Below are 21274 nucleotides of genomic sequence, written 5' to 3'. Positions count from 1 at the left end.
CTTCGCTTACTTCCACCTCTACCACTCACCTCACCCGGCCAAACCCTCAGCATGCACACATATCGGAGAGTCTCTGGAATTACAGATTCATTCGTCCATCATCTCGCAGGATTATCACTGCACCCTCGCGGGGCTGCCTCAGCAAAGAGAACCTATGCCAGGGTAGCACGAGCTCGGCCCAAAATTCCGAGGGTGCCTTCCAATGCCTCTCCTTCCGCTAGCTCGATTGCCTCTTCAAGAGGCGATATCGAATCCACAGCCGAGGCATTTCTGAAAAGCACAGATACTACCGCCTCGGATATCAAACTGCCCGGCAATTTCAAGCTGGCCAAGCTGCAGACTGTGAAGGAGTATGATCCGAATATGGTCATTTTTCTCGACAAGCAAGGAAACGTCTCAATGATTCCCCACGACGACAGAGTTACTGGACAGACGCGGGAGCAATATGATGCCAATACGGGTGCCGAGGGCCTTGACGATAGGCCTCATCATCAGCGTGGATCAAAGGAGATGGACTATGGGCGCAAACGTATAGGGCAGGTAGAGATGCCTAGAGCCGTCCAGGACGCTATCCGAGCAATACTCGATGGTACGCAATAATCAAACTTCACCCCGGCCTCTGGAATAAGCAGGTAAATACGCATGGAACTCACCTAGCCTTTAATAATTTTAGAACAAGACAAGTCGCTAGTCAGAACAGATGCACTCAGGTTGTATGGATCGCTGAGGTCAACAGGGGCATTAGAAGGCGATTATTTTACGGAACTTCCAGCAAAGAGTACGTGCTCACACTCGGGATTATGCTGTATCTGAGTTCTCATACTTCTTACATGCATCGGGCAATAGCTAACATTAATCCCGTTTACTAACACAGGACTGAAGAGCGGATCTGGGGATGTGGGGTCTAAAGGCGACAAGCCTGTTCTGGCGCACATTTTGGAGTACGGCTACCGAGAGTCTACGGCCTACATTGCTGCAATAGCGCCTACGACCTACAGTGCGATCAAAAACGTGCTCGAGGAAGTGAATCGACGTATTCCTGACCTGCAGCCCAAAACCTGCTTGGACTTTGGAACCGGACCCGGAACAGCCATTTGGTATGAAAGACAACTCAGGGTGGACGCAAAGATATGCAGGTTTACCAGGCACACATTCACGGTCAGACTAACGCTCAAAGATATCGGCACTCTTTATTGCTAGGGCCGCTAATGATGTATGGGAAACACCTATTCAGTACACGGGAATTGATGCATCCATGTCCATGTTAGAGACTGCGGAGGAAATTTTGGGCTCAATGGCGACAGCGGGGGTGGCTATTCCCAATGTCACCTTTAAACCATTCCTCTCGCATGGGTCTCAGAGCACAAAGCACGATGTTGTTATCAGCGCGTTTACACTGAGTGAGCTCACAACACCTGCGCTCCGAAAGTCGACACTGGAGCACCTTTGGGATTCGACGAACGATTTGCTGGTAGGGACGGGGAGCCTCATGTCATCGCCCATCGCTCTTCGTATTCCTATCCCGAAAGCAAACTGAACTCAGTTGCCTTGGCTTTTGCAATGCGATCTCATAGATTCTGATTGACCGTGGAACGCCCAGTGGATTCAAAACTCTTGCAGAAGCGAGGGAGCAGATTTTGGGCCTCGACCTGGATCGTGTCAAGGCCAAACCAAAATACGATGCCTGGGGTAATCTTTTGCCGGAAGAAGAGCCACCGAAGAGGGAGTCCGCTCATGTTCTGGCGCCAGTAAGTTACTGTTCATTTCTTGAAGGACAAGGAAGATAAGCTGCATCGTACCTACCATGTCCGACTGACATTGCTTGCGACTCTTCAACTATAAAAATAGTGCCCTCATGATAAGGTTTGCCCTATGTATACGTCTTTGGCACGTGACTCTCAATGGTGCCACTTCTCTCAAAAGGTCCAACGGCCCGACTTCCTGGTGAGTTCGCGGCAAACCCTTTTATTGTATAAAATATAGATCTGGTATTTCCCGATCTAACCAAGTTTTTGACGGGCTACAGCGCAAGACAAAGCATTCCAAGGAGAATTTCGAGGACTCCAAGTACACATATGTCGTCTTGCGCAAGGGAGCTCGTCCAGTGTTTACCCCAACATCAGTAATACAAACAACGCCTGCGCCAGAAGCCCAGCTTCAATCGCAAACACAGTCGCTAGAGGTCTTGGACGTGCCATCAGAAGGCAGTGCTGACTCCATCACGAATAAGAAAAAGTACAAGAAGATCCCACCACCGCCACCAGTGACCTACGACAACGCCGAGGACATGTTTGCAGCCTCACACTTGTGGTCCCGCATTGTTGTACCGCCGCTCAAGAAGGATGGACATGTAGTGATCGACACATGTGCAGCTAATGGATACCTGGAACGCATTATTATCCCTAAATCGCAAGGCAGGATCCCCTACAGAGACGCTCGCAAGGCCATGTGGGGTGATCTATTCCCACATGCGCCCAAGAACAAGCCAGTGAGGAAAGATACCGTTAAGAACATGACCGACGCCGATAGAGAGGGAGACGAGGCAGCAGACGAGGATGGGAAGAGCATCAAGAGGAGACCGCTGGGAGTCGGTTCTGAAGCGCTTCAGAAGCGGGCAAAGCAAAAGGAGAAGAAGCAAAGTCGACAGAAAGTTTCGTTGGACCAGATTGATGGCACCAAGAGCAGTCGAAAGGGCAAGAAGGGAGGCAAAGACGAGGACGTCTTCCTTGAGCTGTAATTCTAGATTTTGAAATATAATGCTTTTGGCACCGCACACACTTTATTATTCGTGCATGTACCAGTACACGAAATAGCGTTCCTGCATTGCTTTAGCTTTTTCCCCATCTCAGGTCAATGTCTATCTCGTTATTTCTCAAAAATCGTGCTCGAAAAGAAAATAACAGGCGACGAGCAAATCATACAGTCGTTTCAGCTTTGCTCCATCCCTGACTCTTCACTCTCAATTAAAATCATCTCCATCCCACTCGGCTGGTTTCTATAACCAGAGGTAACATCTCACAAATTTATCTTAAGGCTCCATACCATTCAATCAGGCCAGCCCGATATCGTCACAGCCGCAAAAGCAGAGACTGACGTTGACAGGAACCATCAAAAATAGGTCCTTGATCTGTAGTAATGAATTCCGCGAAAGCAGAAGCAAATGGACGCGGAAGAGAGGAGGACGCATTAACAATTATTGGACAACCAGAATACCAGAAGTACATGTTCAAGGTACAGCAGCAGGCCCTCGATCGGCAAGCCTAAATCCATGGCGAAGTCGAAGTCGTTCTCACCCAAGCCTATGAGCTTCACGAGTATCCAATTCCTCGGCTGCTTATCGTTCTACCAAAAGTACCCCGACATCGCGACAAGCTGCTCATACCAGTTTCGACTGTACTTCCTGTGTGAGTGTGGCGCTCATACTATAGCTAAAGGATCTAAAGCCCCGCACGAGATTCATCTGGCGAAACTCGAGGGATACGACCTGGACCGGCCGATCGGGTTCTTTGACAAGTATGGATCCTTTGTCCTGGCGCTGATGCAGATGGTCAAGTTCAGGATCACCATGACTGGAGCCATTGTACCGCCATTGGCGCACTTCAAGGTTGCGGAGGGACTCGAGGCCGTCGAAAACCAGTTCAAGTTCGTGAGGGAGGGCTTCGAGCCTCTTGTGGACGACATGATCACCTTTATCGAAGACGAGCAAAAGAACGGAGTCGTATCTGCAGGTCCAGGACAAGGGCCGCGTCCTTGCTACTTTGTGCCGAATCGTCACAACAAAGTACAGCGGAACTTTTGGCTGTTGCTAGGTCCATTTTAAATAGACCTCAGGCAGCTATGGAGGCGCTTGAATATTCTATGGTGGAAACACTGGATTTTTCGACGCCAACTTTTCGATAGACGGTCTCTGAAGGCTAATATATTGCATCCCAGACAATGGGTCTGAAATACAACTGAAGGCTGTGGACCTGAGAGGAACACTCCTCACTCTGCAGGGATTTTCCTCTGATCTGTAATCTATGGGGGTTCATTACATTTTATTCTGATGGCACAGCACCTCTCGCGCTTGTACTGAACCGACTACCTCTTAATTTTTATACACAGGAAATCTCATTCGCCAATAAGCGCTCACTCTTGCACAGCAAGGCTCAGAGCGCAACTAGAAACCCTCTCAATGGGGTCCCTGCTCAATCGCAGGGCTGGGAAGTCTCACAGTCGCTCCAGCTTTCACCCTCTCCTGAATGTCACTCATTGATTCCGGTCCAGGACTAATCAGTGCTAATCTTTACACCGTCCAATCTCCCCAGCTTCCACGTCTTCCCCCGTCGAGTCTGAAATCTGTTTCTCTTCAACAGAGATAACAAGGCTGACTGGGCCTTCAACCACTTTGCCTAGTTCGAAATCTGAGCCCCTCGACCTTACAAACTCATCGCTTAAAACAGGTCGTTGAAGTATCGCGAGTGACTCTTCAAGTCCAACAACCCTTGGATGCAAAGAAGCCATCCTGGCGAATTTGCCCGCACGGCCCAAGAACGATTCCGCGCTAACCGCTCGCTTCACGACCTTACTGGTATCCATCGACATCCCATCGCTACAACTGTTGATTACTCCGGTGCTCAACGTATCCATGTCCTCAGCGTGCCACCCATCCGCGGCTGCAGCAGTGGTTGCCGCAGAGGCCGACGACGGAATCGACGTGAATGTATCCGATGGACCGAGCTCATTCTCTATCGCCATCAGTGGCTGGCTCTCACACAGAGCCAGCTGTTCCATCGACAAATACTCTCTCACGTCCTTGACGGCTGTCGAGGCGTTCGAGACGGGCCCTGTAGATGTCTGTGCGCTATAAGTACCAGACTGGCGCTGCCACTGCATGAACTGGTCTCGCGAAGGTGGAATAGGCTTGTAGTTCAAATAATCCGTCTTGTTCATCGACACGGTCTGTGTCATGACTGCAGCGGAAGCAGTAGTTGGTGTTGATCCCAGAGCCGAGGCAGATCCAAGTGAGCTCTGTGAATTCGTCGGCCGCAAGGACATGGGCGTGTACGCCGATGGCGATTCCGAAAACCTCCATCCAGCTTGATCACTCACGTCTACGATACCGGCCGAGCGTCCGACCATGTTCGAGGAAAGGGTTGCGATTGAAGATAGAGTTGTTGGCCGAGAAGATGTCGCTGCGTAATTCCCCTCTCTCGCACCTGCAAGCACTTCGATATGCTTGGCACACTGATTGCCATCTCTGCATGTCGAAATAGCGCTGGCTGGAGGCGTACTTGATGTTGCTTCTGGAGGTGCAAGGGCCTCCACGCTTGGCCGTCGATCGCTCGAAAGCGATACTCTGCCGAGAGCATCTCTCGACGAAAATCTCTTTAAAGAATGTGGCGACGTGGTCGTGCCATTAAACGCGCTGCTGGTGCCAGTACTCGACCTCAAAGGCGCCAAGGGCAAAGGGCTGGCAGTATAAAGCGATGAGGAGGACAAAGGTGAAACCGCCGTTGCTGAAGGTGGCACGAATGACGGCTGAGATTGATGTGGGCACGAGTTTCGTGAAACAATGGCAACAGAGGTGTTGATCTGTATTGGCGTCTTGTTTCTTAGGATGTACCCTTCTTTAAATTTTAGGGGTTCCTGACTGGGCACAGGGGTTGAGTTTTCCTTTTGAGGAGGATACCGTGATGGACCCGTATTCATGCGTTGACGTGAGTACTGACATTGATGATGACACTGGGGATGGTGATGTTGGTGTTGAACATAATGACAATGTTGGTGGTATGTGCATGGATCGCCAGAGCTGCAATCTTCGCTCCAGCTTCCAAGGGTTGAGCTTGGTGCTTTTGATCCGAGGTGAACAGTGGGCCCAAGAGCAGAGGTGTCGTTTGAGCTGGCTCGTCGTCTCACGAGCGTTGTCAAAAAGTTGTGAGCACGGCCTTTCATAGACGAATGAGGCGGAGCAGCATTCACTGGAATAGTGCTAACATTCGCCTGTGGTGTAGGGGGAGTTCCTGACGGCAGGGCGTGATGGTGTTGAGTCTCATAGGGCCCACTAATACCTCGAGAGTGGGAAGGGGAAGATACGGTGCGCACTCCCTGAGTCGCAGCTGCAAGTTTCTTAGGACTCGTCTCCTTGAAACCCTCTTGGATTGTGATAAGCAGAAGATCTAATTCTGACTTCGATCGACCCTTGCTATTGTCTGTGGATTTGGATTAAATACGTGAATCTGTATAAGTACAGGCTCTCAAACATCAGTCAGTTGAGAAAAGTATATCAGCGTAGCTTACGAATACTCATTCCAAGGACGTCATCGCTATCTTTCTTCTCGACCATTGTAGGTGTTGCCCTCTCGATATCCCCAAAAGAGGAACGCACTTGTGGATAGTCCAAATGCGACACACCATTTCGATTCATTGCAAACGCCATCTCGGATGGCGAAGGAGTTCCATAAATCGTTCGCTGCGCCATCGGACCATTGTCGTACGGATGCGGAGCCTCATGCCTTAACAAGGTATTTTCATTAGGTCGGCCGGTCGTCATCATTGGAAGATACATGGAAGATAATGACGAACAATTCATTGAGCATCCGGACGACTCAGTGCAGCCACAAGCGTTTTGGCGGTAAGAACAGTTGGAGCAGTGGCTGTAGCACATGTAGTCGCATTGTCCTGAGGCATGGAACTGCTCGCCATATCTGGGTGTATCGGACTGGCTCGACAACGTCCTCAAAGCAGGCGCAGACTTGGGTGTCTTGATCGGTAATGGCAATGAAGTCGTCGGTGACACAAGGGTCTCGATATATTTAGGTCCCTCGAAGATGCGATCTCGTTGCTGACACAACGATAGCGAGTATGGACTATCTCCTTCTGAAACCTGCTGCTCCTTCTCCTTGGCCCGGAAGCCAGCAAGAGATCCCTCAGCGTTGGAATCTCTTCGGCGTGCTCTGAAAATGGATGCAGCTGTCTCAGAACCGAGAGTCACTAAGGAGTTACGGGGACTTGACCGCAGTCCGGGCGTACTTCCAGTTTTCAAGGTACCATGCAAATGTTGCTGCTGCTTCTCGTCGTTCGCAATTGCGCATGAACTTGCGGGAGCGGTCATCGAGCGGCAAAGATACCTGTCTCTTTCGTATAAACAATGGTGGATGTGTTGATTGTGACAACTGCTACATTCATGGCGGTGGCTATTGTAGTAAGAATAGGTCTGACATGGAGAAGCGGCATTTGATGATGGAGTAGACGATACAGGAATGTTCGACATCGAAGGCTGACTGAAAGGAGGCGTGCTTGTAGCTGGGGAAGTGGTTGTCGATTGCACCGGTGTTCCTAAGGTAGTTGCTGCCATCGCCTTCTGTTGCCTGGCCAACTTCTTGTCCGAATCTCTCTCCTTTGTCAAACAGTTCGCCTTGGCGACCAGACTTTCCAGCATGCCGGAGCGAGCTCGTTGATGGGGCTTGATCAGTCGCGGAGCTTTGTACGCCGCATTCTCCCCATTGATCATTTTGCACAGCAAAAATGCGCGTAGCTCCTGTGGGGTCCTGAATATTGGTGGGTCAGGCAATGGTGGTCCAAACTCTGGCACCTGGTCGTCGCATGCAATAGTGGCAGCATATCCTTTGGTTCCGTCGGGTAGTGAGATCAAATGAATGACTACAAAGATATGCAGGAACTGGGATTTTATGGCGTTGGGGATGAAGGGCTGCTCGCCGTCGACGAATACGATGCACACAATGTCATTTCCGATGTGTCTTTTGCGTTGGATCTGTTGCTTGTCATCATTATTGTGAGGCAGAAGTGTTGAGACGTGGTACATGATCTCAAACCCCTCTCCCCAGGTGTCATAGTAGGAGTATTCGCCCGCTTCGCCTACTGCAGTCATTAAAAAAAAAAAAAAAAAAAAAATCGGTCAGCGAGCGAACATGAGCAATGACTGCTACGAAAAGAAAACGTCTATTACTATACACATGAGCTCCAGATCCATTCACTTACGTCGTGTATCGAGCCCGGCTGAGAAACGCTCAAAGCCCTTCAAGGTTACCTTCTGGCCCAAAACACCGCTCTCCAAAAATTCCTGGAATCTCGTGCTGGACGCCATTTGGTTATCGAACCATTGTTCCTCCTTTGTCTGACCAGGATGGACCAGCAGAACGCCAAATTTGTAATTGAACCTAAGCATGGTCTCATCGAACTTTGCCAGCTCCCGTTCAAAATGTGGATTGGTTTGAACCTTCTTCAGCTTGGAGGCGGCCTGCTGCGTGATTGCGGGATGAATCGATTGGAGAATAGTCTTCCACTGCGGTTTTCCAACACGACGTGCCAGGTTATTGAGGGGACTCGGCTCTGGCTCAGGTAGCGTAATTCTTAGGCTGTCCACATCCTTTTGTCGCAAGATACAGCGGTACTGCCAGCGCGGGGGAGCGGTAGAATGATTCGTAGATACACTATTGAGGTTTACATGACTGTTGTTGTTGTAGCTGGATGCTTGAATCGACAATATCGTGGGTGTGGGCGATGTTGCATTAGAGGTCGGTATTCTTTGGGAGTTCGAGGCGATAGTTGCACCGGCTTGAGGGGTTGACCCATTTACCAAGGTCGAACAATCTTTCCTAAAAGATTTAACAGTGAATATCAGTTATATATGAATATTACTTATATATGAATATCAGTTATATATGGATTTCAGTCCAATAAAAGGAATGGCTCATGCTGGTCAAAAACGGCCTAACATCTGACCTTCCTGCTCCTGGGACAACAGCAGTCGACGCTGGTAGGATTACTCGCATAGCTTCTGAGCTCGATCGGGAACTGGATATCAAGCTGCCTCCTCCACTTCCGAGATGCTGGCCTCTGCCGGGGTAAAAGCTGTTGGTTGAGCGGGCAATCTCAGGTCTCATGTGCACCGTAGGATATATCGCTTCACTTGGCACGAATGATGACGCGCTGTTTGATGTGACCATTGTCGACGAGCTGGGAGCCAATCTACCAGGCGTACTCGGTCTTGCTTCTGTGGGCACAACCATATCCTTGATGATTGATATAATGACTGTGCCCAGTCCTTCAACCTGACCAACAAACGTTCGGTGTTCTAGTTATTTATTTATTTATTTTTTGATACATGCAAACACATAGAATTCAGTTATTAGGCCTGTAACATCGCATGCAGCGTTTCGACAGCTGTCATCTCTGAGTTGCCATACCTTTGCCAAGGAACCAGTTACGATAGTAGTACGCTTCATGGCCCATATGTTCCCTTGAGTAATCACCTAGCATGGATATGCCTGGCACTGGAGCTGAGGTCATGGCTGGTCCTGTAGTTGCTGTTCCTATGCTTCCGGAGCTGCCAGCCATATTGATGCCGGCCGGACATACCAAAGAGATAGTTCCCGCCATTCCAGTGCTTCCACCTATCTCCTTGCACTTGGGCAAACTTTTAACATGGTCCATAGAATGACCTATAAAATTGACAGTACTCAAGGAAGCAGCTAAAGCAGTTTCCTCATTATCGGTATTGGCGCTGGTGCCGGCGATAACTTCTTCGCCGGCTGCAATCCTTGATGTTCGTACTGCAGATGCCTGGCTCAACAGCGAGCGTTCGGGCGTGCCTGTGGCTGCGATGGGTATGGAAACCAACTTTAGAGGAGGCTGCTCCTGTCGTAGCGCATGCTCAATCTTTCTGAGATCGTTGCAGCCTTCGATTTTGTATCCGGACGCTGGAAGCACGAACATCTAAAGATCGTCCAAGCGGAAATAATGGAGGAGGCGTAAATGACGCGGATAAGCAATTTCCTCTTTTTTCACATAATAGAACCGTGCATTTTCCTTTGCTTTTCTCTTACTCGATTATAAGTTTTCATGTAATCACTGACACAGCTTTCAGCTGTCAAGAGTATTCTTTGAACCTAGATAAAGGACGCATGTTATTATGCCGCATGGCCACAGGCAACCATAGAACACTTCAATGGGCGTTATCACCTTATTACACCTACGTAGTTTTTGACAGTCTCCTTTTGTATCTCCTGCATCGTCCCTGACCCCCCGGCGGCACCTTTCGACTTGATATCCTGCGATTGTTGCCGGTACTGGGGCCTGTGTTGGGGTTGAGTTGCATCGAGGCGGGTTTGATCTACTGAGTCATTTTTGACATGCCCTACTTCTAAACGACCTGTCCCTCCAATGATTTCTGGTGTAGAAGCCGTATCCATTCCAGCAGTGGTTAATCCTTGGTCCAGTGATGTACGACTAAAACGCAGCTCTTTCTCACCCTCTGCAGCGTTGGCCTTGGCGGCTGAACAATTATCGGACTCTTCACGCCCTACTGACTGGCCCTCCGACATTCGATCACCATCTGTCTCGACATGAAGGACCTGCTGGGCCAGAAAACACATACTATCTAGCTCTTTGGAAAGGCTAGAAAGCTGCTCTGTCGAGATGCACTTGGTCATGATCTCAACCATCTGATTCATGGCGTAATCCACTTCATCGAATAGTGTAATTATAGACTCGACCAGATCTTTTTTGGAATCAACTGCATCCATGTCGGTCCTGATGTCCGTATCCTGTGCTTTATAATTTCGTCCGCTGGTGTCTTCTCGTCGCTCCTTCGCATTCTGATCATTCTCTAGTACCCTCGCTTGATCCGGTGGCCTTCCTTTCCTTACAACGTCAACCAAAGCTCTGTTGTCCTTGTTTAATGACTGGTTTCCGTACTGAAGTTCGGGTTTCCCCTCGGTGCCTTGGGCTGAAACTGCAGATCCCCCTGAGGGTTTCGCTGCTACATCAACCTCCTTTGAATTGTTCTGGAATGTCTTCTGATGTGTCGCCATGTTAGTGCCGATTGCCTCTGTAATTATGTCAGCTCCAACGTCCTTCGCGGGGCTAACTGAGACAGATACTGAAACGGCATCGAGATGCTGGATTACTAATCCACACTTGACCTGCAGTGCACTCAGTAGCGACCTCAAGGTTGCTGCAGGGTCTGGTTGTGGCACGTTCTTTCTTCTTGAGTTGCCGTACCAGGCGTTTTCAGGTACCTATAGTTAAAAAGAATAGAACCCCAAAATCGATGCATTAGCATCAATAATGCAAGAGCATTTTTGAAGAATGCCTCAATGAGCAACTCGTTCACTTACGGTTTCTTCTGAGCTAAACCTCCGTTTGGGCGACACGTCATCTGGCATGAGGGTGATAAATTGATCTGCTGTCAAGAGATCTGCGTCTTGCAGTGACATGCTTCGCTGCCTCTTGTAATGGATGGTAGGGGTATAGTCGGCAACGGCACTTCTGGGTTCCAAATGGCGGATATCGGGATTTCGTCCTGAGGCAGTCGAGTTGGTCTTTGACCCAAAACACATGTTAGGTGTGGCTGCAGAAGTACAGGGGAGAGACATCGCCAAGTTCAATGCGGATGTGGTGGTGGAGGAAGATGCGCCGGAATTTAAAGTATAGATGGATGGAATTGAGCTATTGTTGGATAACCCAGCCATGGAGTACTTGGGCTTTGGTGGGATAGAAGATTGCGATACTGAAGTTCCAGATGACGAAGGCGGGAACTTATATTCGCCAAGCGATATATTATGTTTCCTGTTGAGCCTTGCGTTGGCGATAGCTAAAGGGGACAGTGGTACTGACGAAACCGAAGTCGAGCTCGATGAACCCTTTGTTGATATCGTCAGCGCAGACTTCGCCCCTGTAACGTTTCTGAGGGACAAACCCGACCCGGAGGCGATAGTGGCCTCTTGGAAATACCGTCGTACTGGAGACATCGGCACTCTCGACTCCAAGACAGTTCCTGATGAGGCGGATATGGAAGAGCCTGTTATATTCAGAAGCGAGGAGTCTGACTTGCGCCTGGTTTCAGAATTTAGCTGATTGGATGCTGGATTTGAGTCCTGTGCTGTGGACGGGAAACTTGCGCCTGGCTTCGTTGATGCTGATAATTTATCCATGGACGCTGAGGCTGCCGGGAACTTGAATACGGCTCTGGTATTCGTACTTTTTTCCACCATATTTGCGCTCACTATGGTCGCCTTTGAAAATGTGCCCGTTTCACCAAAGGACATGTTGCTGAGTTCGTTGCCAAAAAGGTATCGCCCTACCGATCGCTCTTCTTCACTTTGAGCCCTTTCTAGTTCTGTCTTCCGAGGCTCGATTTCCTTTCCGCTACCTGCCTGCTCTATTCCTCGCTCGCTTTGAAAATAGCATACAGATGATTGATAGCCTTCTTGCGATGCCGAAGGGGTATTTTTATCAACTCCATCCAGCCCAGATATCGAGTTGGGAAAAATCTGGCTAGCGCTGACGGTCCTTCTCGAAGAACCGTGTGCATGCTGAGGTCCATGTCCGCTTTTGATGCTAGTTTTGGGCCCGTATACTTGACCATGGCTTCCGCTCGAGCTACTCGTAAATCTCTCTGATCCAAAAATGTTGTTCATGCCGCTGCGATGATTCTGAGGAATGGTGTTGTGGTGCTCTGCATCCTTGACAACTGCGAATGACCTTTCATTCGACATAACAGCGCTAGGCTGTTGGTTGGACGTCATGTACATACTTGGAACAGCCTTGGAACTGTGGTGAGGATGATGAGCATTCGCGTCCGAGAGCCCGGAAAGCGATTGCCAGGATTTTTTGTTGGCGCTGCTGCTCGCATCAAGGCCATTATGGCTACTACTGATGCTACTGTAGCTGTCACTCCCTGGAGTTATCTGTCCCAAGATTGTCATGGCTGGTGTGTTAGCTGTGGCAATCGTTGACGCCGAATTCGAGAAGTGCATGGCCGCATATCTTACAGAGACATCTCGAAATGGTTTGACCATTAGTGCCGATAGGGAACCACGCCTTATATTGAGTTGCACTGGGTCGGGCATGGTATCTGCTGGGTTTGACCCTCCTGAGCCTTTACTCCTTTGAATGCCACCCATTGAAATCGAAGGGAACTTGAATCGCCCGAGCCGCCCAAGCCTCGAGGTTGGTCTGGCGATCGCTGCGGGGGTTAAAGTCGGGATATTGGAATCGATGGGCGAGCCTTGTGCAGTGATGGAGTCGTATGTTACCTCATGGTCAAAACTGATATCTAAAACAGCAGTCGGTGACATAGCATTCTTTCTGGTTGTGTTATCATTCTGTTGTCGGGTTATGTTTACAGCAATATCTTCGTCTGTTGAGGTAGTATGGCGAACATCCTGGAGCCCCAAGCGCTTATAATGATCCGATCTCTCTGAATCCCTTGAGTCGTGATATGGACGCATTTCGCCCAAGGACTCCATGATATCCGTATTGCTTGGTGACGGCATTTCTTGGGATTGCATTTGGCTTGAGCCTCGCCGCATTAAAAGCAATGGATTTAACAGAAACTTTGCTCCAACGCTGCTTCCTACTCCATGACTGCGGCCGACACGGAAAAACCTCGATTTTTTGTCGTTCTCATTCCTGGTATCGCCGTCTTGCTCTGACTTTTGTCCGCTATAGACATTGATATCGCTATTCGTCATCGAGATGGCTACAGATGAGGATTGTATCGAGAATGGTGTGAGATGATCATTTGAAGCTACCTTTGGGATCAACAGCACCTCCGATGCGTCTGTTCTCTTGCCATCCATTTCCCAATGTTGATGAGCTTCAGAATTGGTTTCTCTTGATTGTGCACAGCCCTCTCTTTTACTCATAAATCGGGGCAGAAGAAGACTGACTATATGCCAGTCGTTTCTTTTCCTTTCCCTACTAAGGCCCTGAGATACGACTGAAGGCTGAAGTTTGCATGAGGGTGATTGCCAGTAACTGGTAGGTGGGTGGGTAATAATATCACTCATGCGCCTTTGTTTCTCGCATTTGGGTGTCCATGGAGATACTGAAGAGGGCGAGAGCCTGACAGCCCTTGAAAGTAACTGTTGCAGATGCAAATGGTGTCCATCCTTGGTTTCTCCGCTTCTAATTTTATCCACAGGATAGTGATGAGACTTACGATGCGAATTCTGGAGATTTTTGGGCATTCTAGTTGGAGGACAGGACGAATCAACATGGAAACTGGGTGGATTCGAGGTATTCGTCGAGCTGGTACGAAAATTTGCCTTGTCTCCGAAATGCGGTGAAGATAAAGATACACTTGACGATAGCGAATCTGATGCTACCGCTGGAAATATTGAAGGTAATAAAGCAAAGTGTGAATCTTTCTTGCGCTGCTTGATATTTCTCTGTGTATTATTTTTACAGCCAAGTATCCCAAATAGGCTGAAGGCCTTACCTCCAGAAGGAGTGCTGAGGTCAGAGATTGCTGGAGCCTTGGGTGACATATGCGCAGAGACTGGATTCTGGCCAAAATCTGAGTGTTCTTTAGAGCCACTGTAGTTCTCGCTGTCCTCTTCGATGTCGAGAGTGACAAGAGGGTCATTATTATGATTATTTGGAATTGGAGTATTGCTGAGTGCAGGCACATTACTGGTTGAAGCAGCTGGCTTTTGTGTATATACAGGAGTTGTTAAAGCCAAAGGGTTGTCCCGCTGTAAATGGGCTGTATGGGGCGAGGGTGGAGAACTATACATCGTGGGATAAGTCATTTGCGAGGAGGGTGAAGACGTAGTGTGGAATTTAGTGGTGGTAGCGGTGGTGGTGGTGGCGAGAACTGTCGCAGTAGCTGCAGCAGGCGTTGTTGACGTCGTTATCAGTGTGATGTTTGTGGTTTTAGGATCAGGCGAAGGCTTTGGGAGTATCGTTGAGGAGGTGTTCACGGTGTCCATGAGGACGGCACTGGATCCAGAGACCAGGCCTAAGAATAACGACGTTCCTGGAGGCACGGCCATGCTGCTGATTTGGTAGTACTGCCCTCCAGGCAGGTTTCAAAAAAGAGGCGTCTATTCAACGCACACAAGGAGAGAAAGTGAGGATGCGAAGACAAAGGGAAAGACGTCAGAAAAAAGAGAGTAAGCATATCAACAATAAAGGATATAAATAAGAGAAAGGCACAACCGCATGATCAAAAAAGATAACGACAGTTGGATAGGTACACGGTACTGCAAGGAAGAGGAGCAACTCATCCTACGCCTGCCAATGCATCGGAACGTAGATATGTATTTATATACTTGTGGATAATGCTAAGAAGGACGCGACAACCCGCCATTCTCTTGCTGAGCGCGCTCTTACGTGTTTGTGCGACCACGAATCAACGCGAGCGCACTTCACCCTCAGACATAGTCCTTATTCTTTTCTGTCCTCGCTGGCGCATTCTAGTCCCCTCCATGCTCGCCCAGTTCATTTAAATGGGCACGCTGCAACATTCTCGGCAGGAGGCGAAAGGGGGCGCTCGGGAAGAAAAGAGAAAGACCTTTATGATGGGAACTTCAGAAAGGTCGCACCATAAGCATCTCGCAAAGAATATTGGCCATCTCAAAATTTGGAAGACAAGAGATTGAAGGGTTGCAAAGATTGCAAGGGTTACAGGGAATCTTGCTTTAATACACATAAAACACAAAAAAAAAGTGGGTTACCACGAGAACAAAAACGGTGAATGCAGCACACGTCTGGATTGAAATCGCTGTGGTGAGTAATGGTTAGATTATGGAATGAGCATCTTAAATACCGACCTGAATGATTAATGGTAGTAATGTGCAATTTGAGGATGAAGGTCGCACAAGTTGAAGCTGAAATGGGGACACGGCTGGAGATGCGGGCCGTAGCGCTGAAATCAAACGACATGCATAAGGAGGCAGTTCGGCTTTGGTAGTACAGTAGTTAGGACCGAGTAGAGTGATGAAGCAAGGCAAGAATAGTTAACGCTTTCTGAAGGGAAGTTGTTCGGCCTGATACGCCCATTGCCATCCTGGATCTATGCGCCGGCAGAGTGGAAGTGAAAAGATCAAAACTACGGAGCTCAGAAGTGTGAAGGGCTCATGTTCAAGAGACGAGTATGCAGGGCGATGTCAAACAGGAGAGAAAACAACGGCTGGTGGCGACTGTAATAGGGGGCTGCGGACGGGTTTGGGCGCGTCCCTGAAAATGAGGCATGTAAAGATAGCGGCTTATGGCCACAAGATATAGTGCCACGTCCCATTCGACAGTCTGTTAGTCTGTTATGACTTGGCTTGTGCCATGAAAAAAGGGAAGGAGGGGGGCTAACAAATAATTTGTGAAAGGTGGTTTCTTTGGCCTTACCTGCTTTGGAAATGAGCAAGGAGAGACCCTCGGTTGCTGAAATTTCAAGAAGGCAGTAGAGGGATGAGAAGCAGACTATCCAAGGACATCCATGCGATATTTAAAGAAGTGATTGTGGTGAACGGACTGTGAAGATCGCTGCACCAGCAACGTCTGCCATGAGATGCAGCGGGGAAGATAAGACGAAGGAGGAAGGCCAAACTAAGGTGAAATATGGATACTGTGGAGGGGATAGCAAGTTACAAAGAAAGCTATGATGACGTTAGAGGCGATACAGGGTTGTGATGAAGGTGTTTAGAGGTGTCCGTGTGAGGATGCTGACCGAAGGAGGATGGAGGATGGAACGAATAATGTTCGAGACGAACAGGAGCGTGAGCGGGCGGGAAGGGAAGGGGCAAAAATAAAAAGAAGAGACAGGAAGAGAGGAAAAGGGCAGAAAGAGAGAAGGACGGAAAACAAGGAGTGCGATCTATGCCGTTGTTGCCAAGTGTGCCATGATTACCAAAGAAATGAAACCATGGCGTGGCAGCAGAAGCAAGTAAGGATAAGTGTAAGGACAGGCACGCTTGGTCGATCGCAAGAAGAAAGTGTTTTGTTGCCCCAGCTTGCAGAAAACCACTTTGATGGAGACAACCCTCGAGGCTGGACACGGTATGTTCTGCTCGGGATGTATACAGGAGCACTATAAAATACATACATCCACAACACACGGACTCGTGTGAGAAGGATCGGGCTCTCTGTTCTTCCTTGGTGGAGGGGGGGAGGTTGATCGTGCGGATGTGGTCTCCTGCTGGTAGACTGGACTACCGTGGTAGTGACAATGGTCGTCGAGTGCTGTTGAAATGATGATGAAAGCGTGCGCACTGTATCGAGGGATGGTACTTCTCCCTGACTTAGTAGAATCTGGACGACAAGAGTCATCAAAAGGCGGAACTCCATGCAGTTGCGGTAAAAAGGGTATCTGGGTGGACTCAGCACAGCTTGACGCTCGATTGGGCCATCTACAAGTGGTCCTGTTGAAAGGCAGCCAACTCTAACTTTCAGTCTATAAATCCAGTATCGGATGCGCAAATGTGGAGCACTGTTTGTAGCATGTTCAGTTGCACCTGCTTTCAAAAGTACTTTGGCACCGTTGTCAGATCCATTCGTTACTCGAATCGAGTAAATTAAAGAAAAAACTCGGCGTGGTTGCATTTATGGACTCCTCGACCTCCTTTTTTTCCGCCACGGTAAACTGCATTTTCGAAGGAGGGAGATATTTTTTATTCCGCAGAGAAGGAAAGAATGCACAGGGATGGGCGAACAAAACCAAAGGCACAGACCACGCTGTTTATCTCATTCAGACATTCCTTCAGATTGAAGCCTCTTGAACAATATCAGAGCAACTGTCTCTTAAAATCATCCTTGACCTGTTGCAAGAAGACAGGATCGAGGATACATTCAATACCAGTCAAGGCCAGGGCCTTGGAGGCCCTCAAGGTAGCCGTATGTCCCATAGGTCGGGCAGCCGCAGTGGCAAATTCCTTGGTGTGAAGACCGAACGACTTCTCATCCACCCCATTCAGGTTCGTGATATTAAACATAGGGTGGATTCCTGGCATAGCGTACGTCAAGTTGCCCATATCCGTAGAGCCTGACAGCTTACTCTGCTGTTCATCTTTGGAGGCATACTTCAGTCCGAGGCTGTGCATTATCTGCTCGAACTTGATTGCCAGCGGCTCATTCGTCAGAATATCTATTTTGCAAAAATAAATTCATGAGTAATTGAAGCAAATGCATAGCTGAAGAACCATTGTTCAGCACGCGTTACCTTTAAGGTGTGTACCCCATTCCATCTTCATGGTACATCCTGTTGACCTTGCAGCAGCCTCGAAAATCTTTTCAACCCTGGCCTTCAATTCCTGGACCTGCGCAGACCTGGGCGCTCGAACCGTGTATGCGCTCTTCGTATACTCCGGGATGATGTTCGGGGCCTGGCCACCATTTAAAACTATTCCATGGACACGTTGATCCTGTCGCATCTGCTGGCGCATGAGACCAATGTTAGTGTACACCTCCATGGCGGCATCCAAAGCGTTAATCCCTTCCCAAGGCGTGGTCGAAGCATGCGATGCCTTGCCAAAGAATTCTACCGTGGCCGTGTCGAGCGCGAGGAACGGCGTGTATATGACATCGGCATTGGCTCCATGAAGCATCATACAGATGTCGACTCCCTCAAAATCCCCCGCATTCAGCATGGTGACTTTGCCGGCGTCACGCTCCTCTGAAGGCGTGCCAAACAGCTTAATCTGCGCAGGCAGGTGGAACTGCTCGATGACAGCCCTTAGAGCCAACGCTGTTGCAACGCCCGAGATGGCAATCAGGTTGTGTCCGCAAGCATGACCGATCCCTGGAAGGGCATCATACTATAAAACAGAGGAAGGAATTCAGCTCTGGCGAGTAAGAAATATGTGTCACAATTCCCATGAGCTGCAGGATAGAGATGTATCAGATTTACCTCTGAGCAGATCCCAATTGTTACCGCCCCAGAATCATCTCCGGCACGGGCGATAAAGGCAGTCTCCAACCCAGACTTGCCTTGCTCGACAGTGAACCCCTTGCGGGTCAGGTATTCTGTCAACCAAGCATGCGATTTGAATTCATGGAGCCCTAGTTCGGCGCTGTCAAGGATCTTGTAATAAGATTGGGCCGTCATACAACCAATGCGCTTAGCCTTCTCTTCTAACCAGCAAAAGATTGCAAGAAAATACGACATGCGATGTAATACCTTCAGACTGAGAGCGCGGAGGTCATCGGAAGCTGCCTCAATGGTATTATGAACACATCTGGCATACTTATTGATGTGCCACAGTTCAGGTGGCAGTATGTCTTTGCGGATTTGGAGCATTCTGAAATATCAATTGAACTCCTTAGGATATCGTACGGAGCGGGGAATGAGGGAGGGGGAGAGGGAGACAAGGTCCCGAAGAGTTGGATGAGAAAGGATTGAATGAGATGAATGAAGGTGAATGAAAAAACGTTGTTGAACGAATGTAACACGATTGAATTCCCACGCATGCGACTGAATGAAAAAGACAAGGGTGTTTTTTGGTGGCGTCGTATTCGCATTTCGCTCATTGCCCTCCCGCAAAAAAAAAAAAAGAAGCCCTACCCAAAGGAAGGACGATATATTTTCAATTAGTTATGCTTTTGTAGATGTCGATCCTCCCTGCGCTGGTGCGCGTTAACTGTCTTGACATGGGTCACAACAGGAATGGGAAGATGCGTGTTTTTTATGGCTCGCCGAAGGCAAGATACGCGCCTTAAATGGCTATGGGGCGATCGATCACACGTCCGTTTGCTGCCCTCGCCCCTTCTTGGCACAACTTTATTTCCTGGGCTCGTTCTCCTTGTGTAGTCCACTATTTCCTTCCAGCTGGTTCTTTCGAATTGCGTCTTCCACTTTCCCCTGGCACACTGTTCGTTTGCAACCCTCTTTTTTCTCCTTCCCCATTTTCTCCTCACACATCTTCACATATTTTCACAGACACCATGTCCGAGCCTATCTCGATCAACGTCAAGGCCTCAAACGACCAAAAGTATGTCATCTCCATCAAGGTCACCGAGACGGTCCTCGATTTCAAGCAAAAGATCGCCGAGAACTGCGATACTCCCGCAGACCGCATGCGTCTGATATACTCTGGCCGTGTCCTCAAGGATGCCGACACCCTTGAGACCTACAAGATCGCCGAGGGTCATACCGTCCATATGGTCCGCGGTGCTGCTCCTGCGAGCTCCTCCGCCGCTGCCGCATCCTCAGCAACCAGCACACCAGCATTGACCAGCACACCTGCTGCTCCTGCCTCAGCTACCAACACCACCGCAGCCTCGACAAACGCATCCACTACAGCTACTGCAGGTGTGTTTTATCCACCTCACTTGATGTATATACTTTTTGAGCCCATGCTTGCGTGTCGCAACTCTGATATAGGTCCTGCATTTCATTGTGATATCATGAATAGATCCTTTTGGGACCGGAGCCGGAGCTGGAGCGATGCCTAATCCTTGGACCAGTATGATGGGTGGTGGTATGGGTGGCGGTGGTATGGGTGGCCTCGGAGGAATGGGAGGAGGCATGCCAGGCATGGATCCCAACATGATGAATCAAATGATGCAAGATCCCACCTTTGCGCAATACATGTCCAACATGCTTCAGAATCCTCAAGTGCTGGAGTCGATGATCGCCATGAATCCGACTCTTGCTGCCATGGGTCCGGAGGTCCAACAGATGCTTCAGTCACCCCAGTTTCAACAAATGATCTCCAATCCAGAGATGTTGCGTCAGGTCGCCCAGATGAGCCAGCAGATGGGAGGCATGGGCGGTATGGGAGGCATGGGCGGTATGGGAGGCATGGGAGCCTTTGGAGGAGCACCGGGGAACATGTACAACCCTTGGGCCAGCCCTGCTCCAGCAAGTACCACCACACCAACGGCGACAACTCAATCATCCAATCCTACCTCAGCTACTGCTACGACCACGCCAACCTCGGGAGCTGCACCGGCCTCGAACCCATTTGCTGCGCTAGGAGGAGCCCCAGGAACGGGCGTTAACCCCATGGCGCAATACTGGGCTCAACAGATGGCTGCCATGGGCGGTGCTGGATTTGGAGGCACAGCTGCCCCTGCTCAGTCTCAGGAGCCACCAGAGGTGCGGTTTCAGGTTCAGTTGCAGCAATTGAACGAGATGGGCTTTTATGACGCGGCAAGGAATATCCGCGCACTGCTTGCCGCCGGTGGAAATGTCAACGGGGCGATCGAGATGCTGTTTTCTGGCAGCATCTAAACATGACACGGACACACGTTGAAAGGGCAGCATTTTTGCTCAGAAGGAGGCGCATGCTCCTCGCCTTACTTGGATGCCTACTGAACCAATGTTAATACGTAGCCTGGACGTAATAACTGATAACAATAAAGAAGAATAAAGTGCGGCAGACAGTATGCGAGAATAATCTTGGGTTTATTGCGTGACTAAAGGTACGTTGTTCCTGTAGACATGGTTAAAGTATATAGCATTGCTGTATCAACTCCAATTGCTCCTGTTGTTCCTGAATTAAGCATCCTAACGATTGCGGATGGAAACATAGTTTCTACATCCGTTCAAAGT

At 49.2% G+C, this 21274-nt stretch overlaps 8 protein-coding genes across 8 annotated transcripts; 3 read left to right on the top strand and 5 right to left on the bottom strand.

Annotated features, from left to right (window-relative positions):
• Positions 1–399: 399 nt before the first annotated feature.
• Positions 400–2737, top strand: BC939DRAFT_398199 (mitochondrial small ribosomal subunit Rsm22-domain-containing protein; the record flags this gene model as incomplete). Its single annotated transcript, XM_051552406.1, has 8 exons — positions 400–589; positions 674–728; positions 885–1116; positions 1235–1471; positions 1575–1658; positions 1849–1944; positions 2027–2122; positions 2285–2737. The coding sequence occupies 8 exons, from the start codon at positions 400–402 to the stop codon at positions 2735–2737; spliced, it is 1443 nt and encodes a 480-aa protein (XP_051411186.1).
• A 531-nt stretch (positions 2738–3268) lies between these two features.
• Positions 3269–3851, top strand: BC939DRAFT_477968 (uncharacterized protein; the record flags this gene model as incomplete). Its single annotated transcript, XM_051558723.1, has 3 exons — positions 3269–3404; positions 3429–3781; positions 3825–3851. 3 exons carry the CDS (start codon positions 3269–3271, stop codon positions 3849–3851), a joined length of 516 nt encoding a protein of 171 aa, XP_051411185.1.
• Positions 3852–7492: 3641 nt separating this feature from the next.
• BC939DRAFT_390024 (uncharacterized protein) lies at positions 7493–8200 on the bottom strand (the record flags this gene model as incomplete). The annotated part of the gene is made up of 2 exons (XM_051551898.1): positions 7493–7860; positions 7981–8200. Coding segments are annotated over 2 exons (588 nt in total), but the record flags the coding sequence as incomplete, so codon positions are not given.
• A 1638-nt stretch (positions 8201–9838) lies between these two features.
• BC939DRAFT_194710 (uncharacterized protein) lies at positions 9839–13642 on the bottom strand. The gene is made up of 3 exons (XM_051550554.1): positions 13539–13642; positions 11121–13449; positions 9839–11021 (listed from the first exon to the last, which is right to left on the bottom strand). The coding sequence occupies exons 2-3, from the start codon at positions 13314–13316 to the stop codon at positions 9960–9962; spliced, it is 3258 nt and encodes a 1085-aa protein (XP_051411183.1). The 5' UTR covers positions 13317–13449; positions 13539–13642; the 3' UTR covers positions 9839–9959.
• Positions 13643–13998: 356 nt separating this feature from the next.
• BC939DRAFT_477966 (uncharacterized protein) lies at positions 13999–14783 on the bottom strand (the record flags this gene model as incomplete). Its single annotated transcript, XM_051558722.1, has 2 exons — positions 13999–14177; positions 14228–14783. 2 exons carry the CDS (start codon positions 14781–14783, stop codon positions 13999–14001), a joined length of 735 nt encoding a protein of 244 aa, XP_051411182.1.
• Positions 14784–15762: 979 nt separating this feature from the next.
• Positions 15763–17031, bottom strand: BC939DRAFT_194713 (uncharacterized protein). Its single transcript, XM_051550555.1, has 3 exons — positions 16454–17031; positions 16132–16351; positions 15763–15805 (listed from the first exon to the last, which is right to left on the bottom strand). The coding sequence occupies exons 1-2, from the start codon at positions 16824–16826 to the stop codon at positions 16176–16178; spliced, it is 549 nt and encodes a 182-aa protein (XP_051411181.1). The 5' UTR covers positions 16827–17031; the 3' UTR covers positions 15763–15805; positions 16132–16175.
• A 262-nt stretch (positions 17032–17293) lies between these two features.
• BC939DRAFT_411997 (uncharacterized protein) lies at positions 17294–19389 on the bottom strand. The gene is made up of 4 exons (XM_051552944.1): positions 18899–19389; positions 18629–18802; positions 17942–18536; positions 17294–17866 (listed from the first exon to the last, which is right to left on the bottom strand). Exons 1-4 carry the CDS (start codon positions 19016–19018, stop codon positions 17508–17510), a joined length of 1248 nt encoding a protein of 415 aa, XP_051411180.1. The 5' UTR covers positions 19019–19389; the 3' UTR covers positions 17294–17507.
• Positions 19390–19478: 89 nt separating this feature from the next.
• On the top strand, positions 19479–21115 carry BC939DRAFT_454369 (uncharacterized protein). Its single transcript, XM_051556056.1, is given in 3 exon segments — positions 19479–20029; positions 20133–20476; positions 20495–21115. 3 exon segments carry the CDS (start codon positions 19663–19665, stop codon positions 20951–20953), a joined length of 1170 nt encoding a protein of 389 aa, XP_051411179.1. The 5' UTR covers positions 19479–19662; the 3' UTR covers positions 20954–21115.
• Positions 21116–21274: the final 159 nt, after the last annotated feature.

The sequence above is a fragment of the Gamsiella multidivaricata genome (genome assembly GCF_025024155.1).
Source record: "Gamsiella multidivaricata strain RSA 2152 chromosome Unknown BC939scaffold_41, whole genome shotgun sequence".
Taxonomy (NCBI): Eukaryota; Fungi; Mortierellomycota; class Mortierellomycetes; order Mortierellales; family Mortierellaceae; genus Gamsiella; species Gamsiella multidivaricata.
This window is presented reverse-complemented; position numbering and strand designations above follow the sequence as displayed.

Coding starts and splice junctions, on each gene's coding strand:
- BC939DRAFT_194710 (XM_051550554.1), bottom strand. CDS start 13,316: ATGCGGCGAGGCTCAAGCCAAATGCAATCCCAAGAAATGCCGTCACCA. Junction 11,022..11,120: donor GGTTTAGCTCAGAAGAAACC/GTAAGTGAACGA, acceptor TTTTAACTATAG/GTACCTGAAAACGCCTGGTA.
- BC939DRAFT_194713 (XM_051550555.1), bottom strand. CDS start 16,826: ATGTATTTTATAGTGCTCCTGTATACATCCCGAGCAGAACATACCGTG. Junction 16,352..16,453: donor CCATCCTCCATCCTCCTTCG/GTCAGCATCCTC, acceptor TCCCCTCCACAG/TATCCATATTTCACCTTAGT.
- BC939DRAFT_411997 (XM_051552944.1), bottom strand. CDS start 19,018: ATGCTCCAAATCCGCAAAGACATACTGCCACCTGAACTGTGGCACATC. Junction 18,537..18,628: donor CAATTGGGATCTGCTCAGAG/GTAAATCTGATA, acceptor TCTGTTTTATAG/TATGATGCCCTTCCAGGGAT. Junction 17,867..17,941: donor ATGGGGTACACACCTTAAAG/GTAACGCGTGCT, acceptor TTTGCAAAATAG/ATATTCTGACGAATGAGCCG.
- BC939DRAFT_454369 (XM_051556056.1), top strand. CDS start 19,663: ATGTCCGAGCCTATCTCGATCAACGTCAAGGCCTCAAACGACCAAAAG. Junction 20,030..20,132: donor ATCCACTACAGCTACTGCAG/GTGTGTTTTATC, acceptor TATCATGAATAG/ATCCTTTTGGGACCGGAGCC.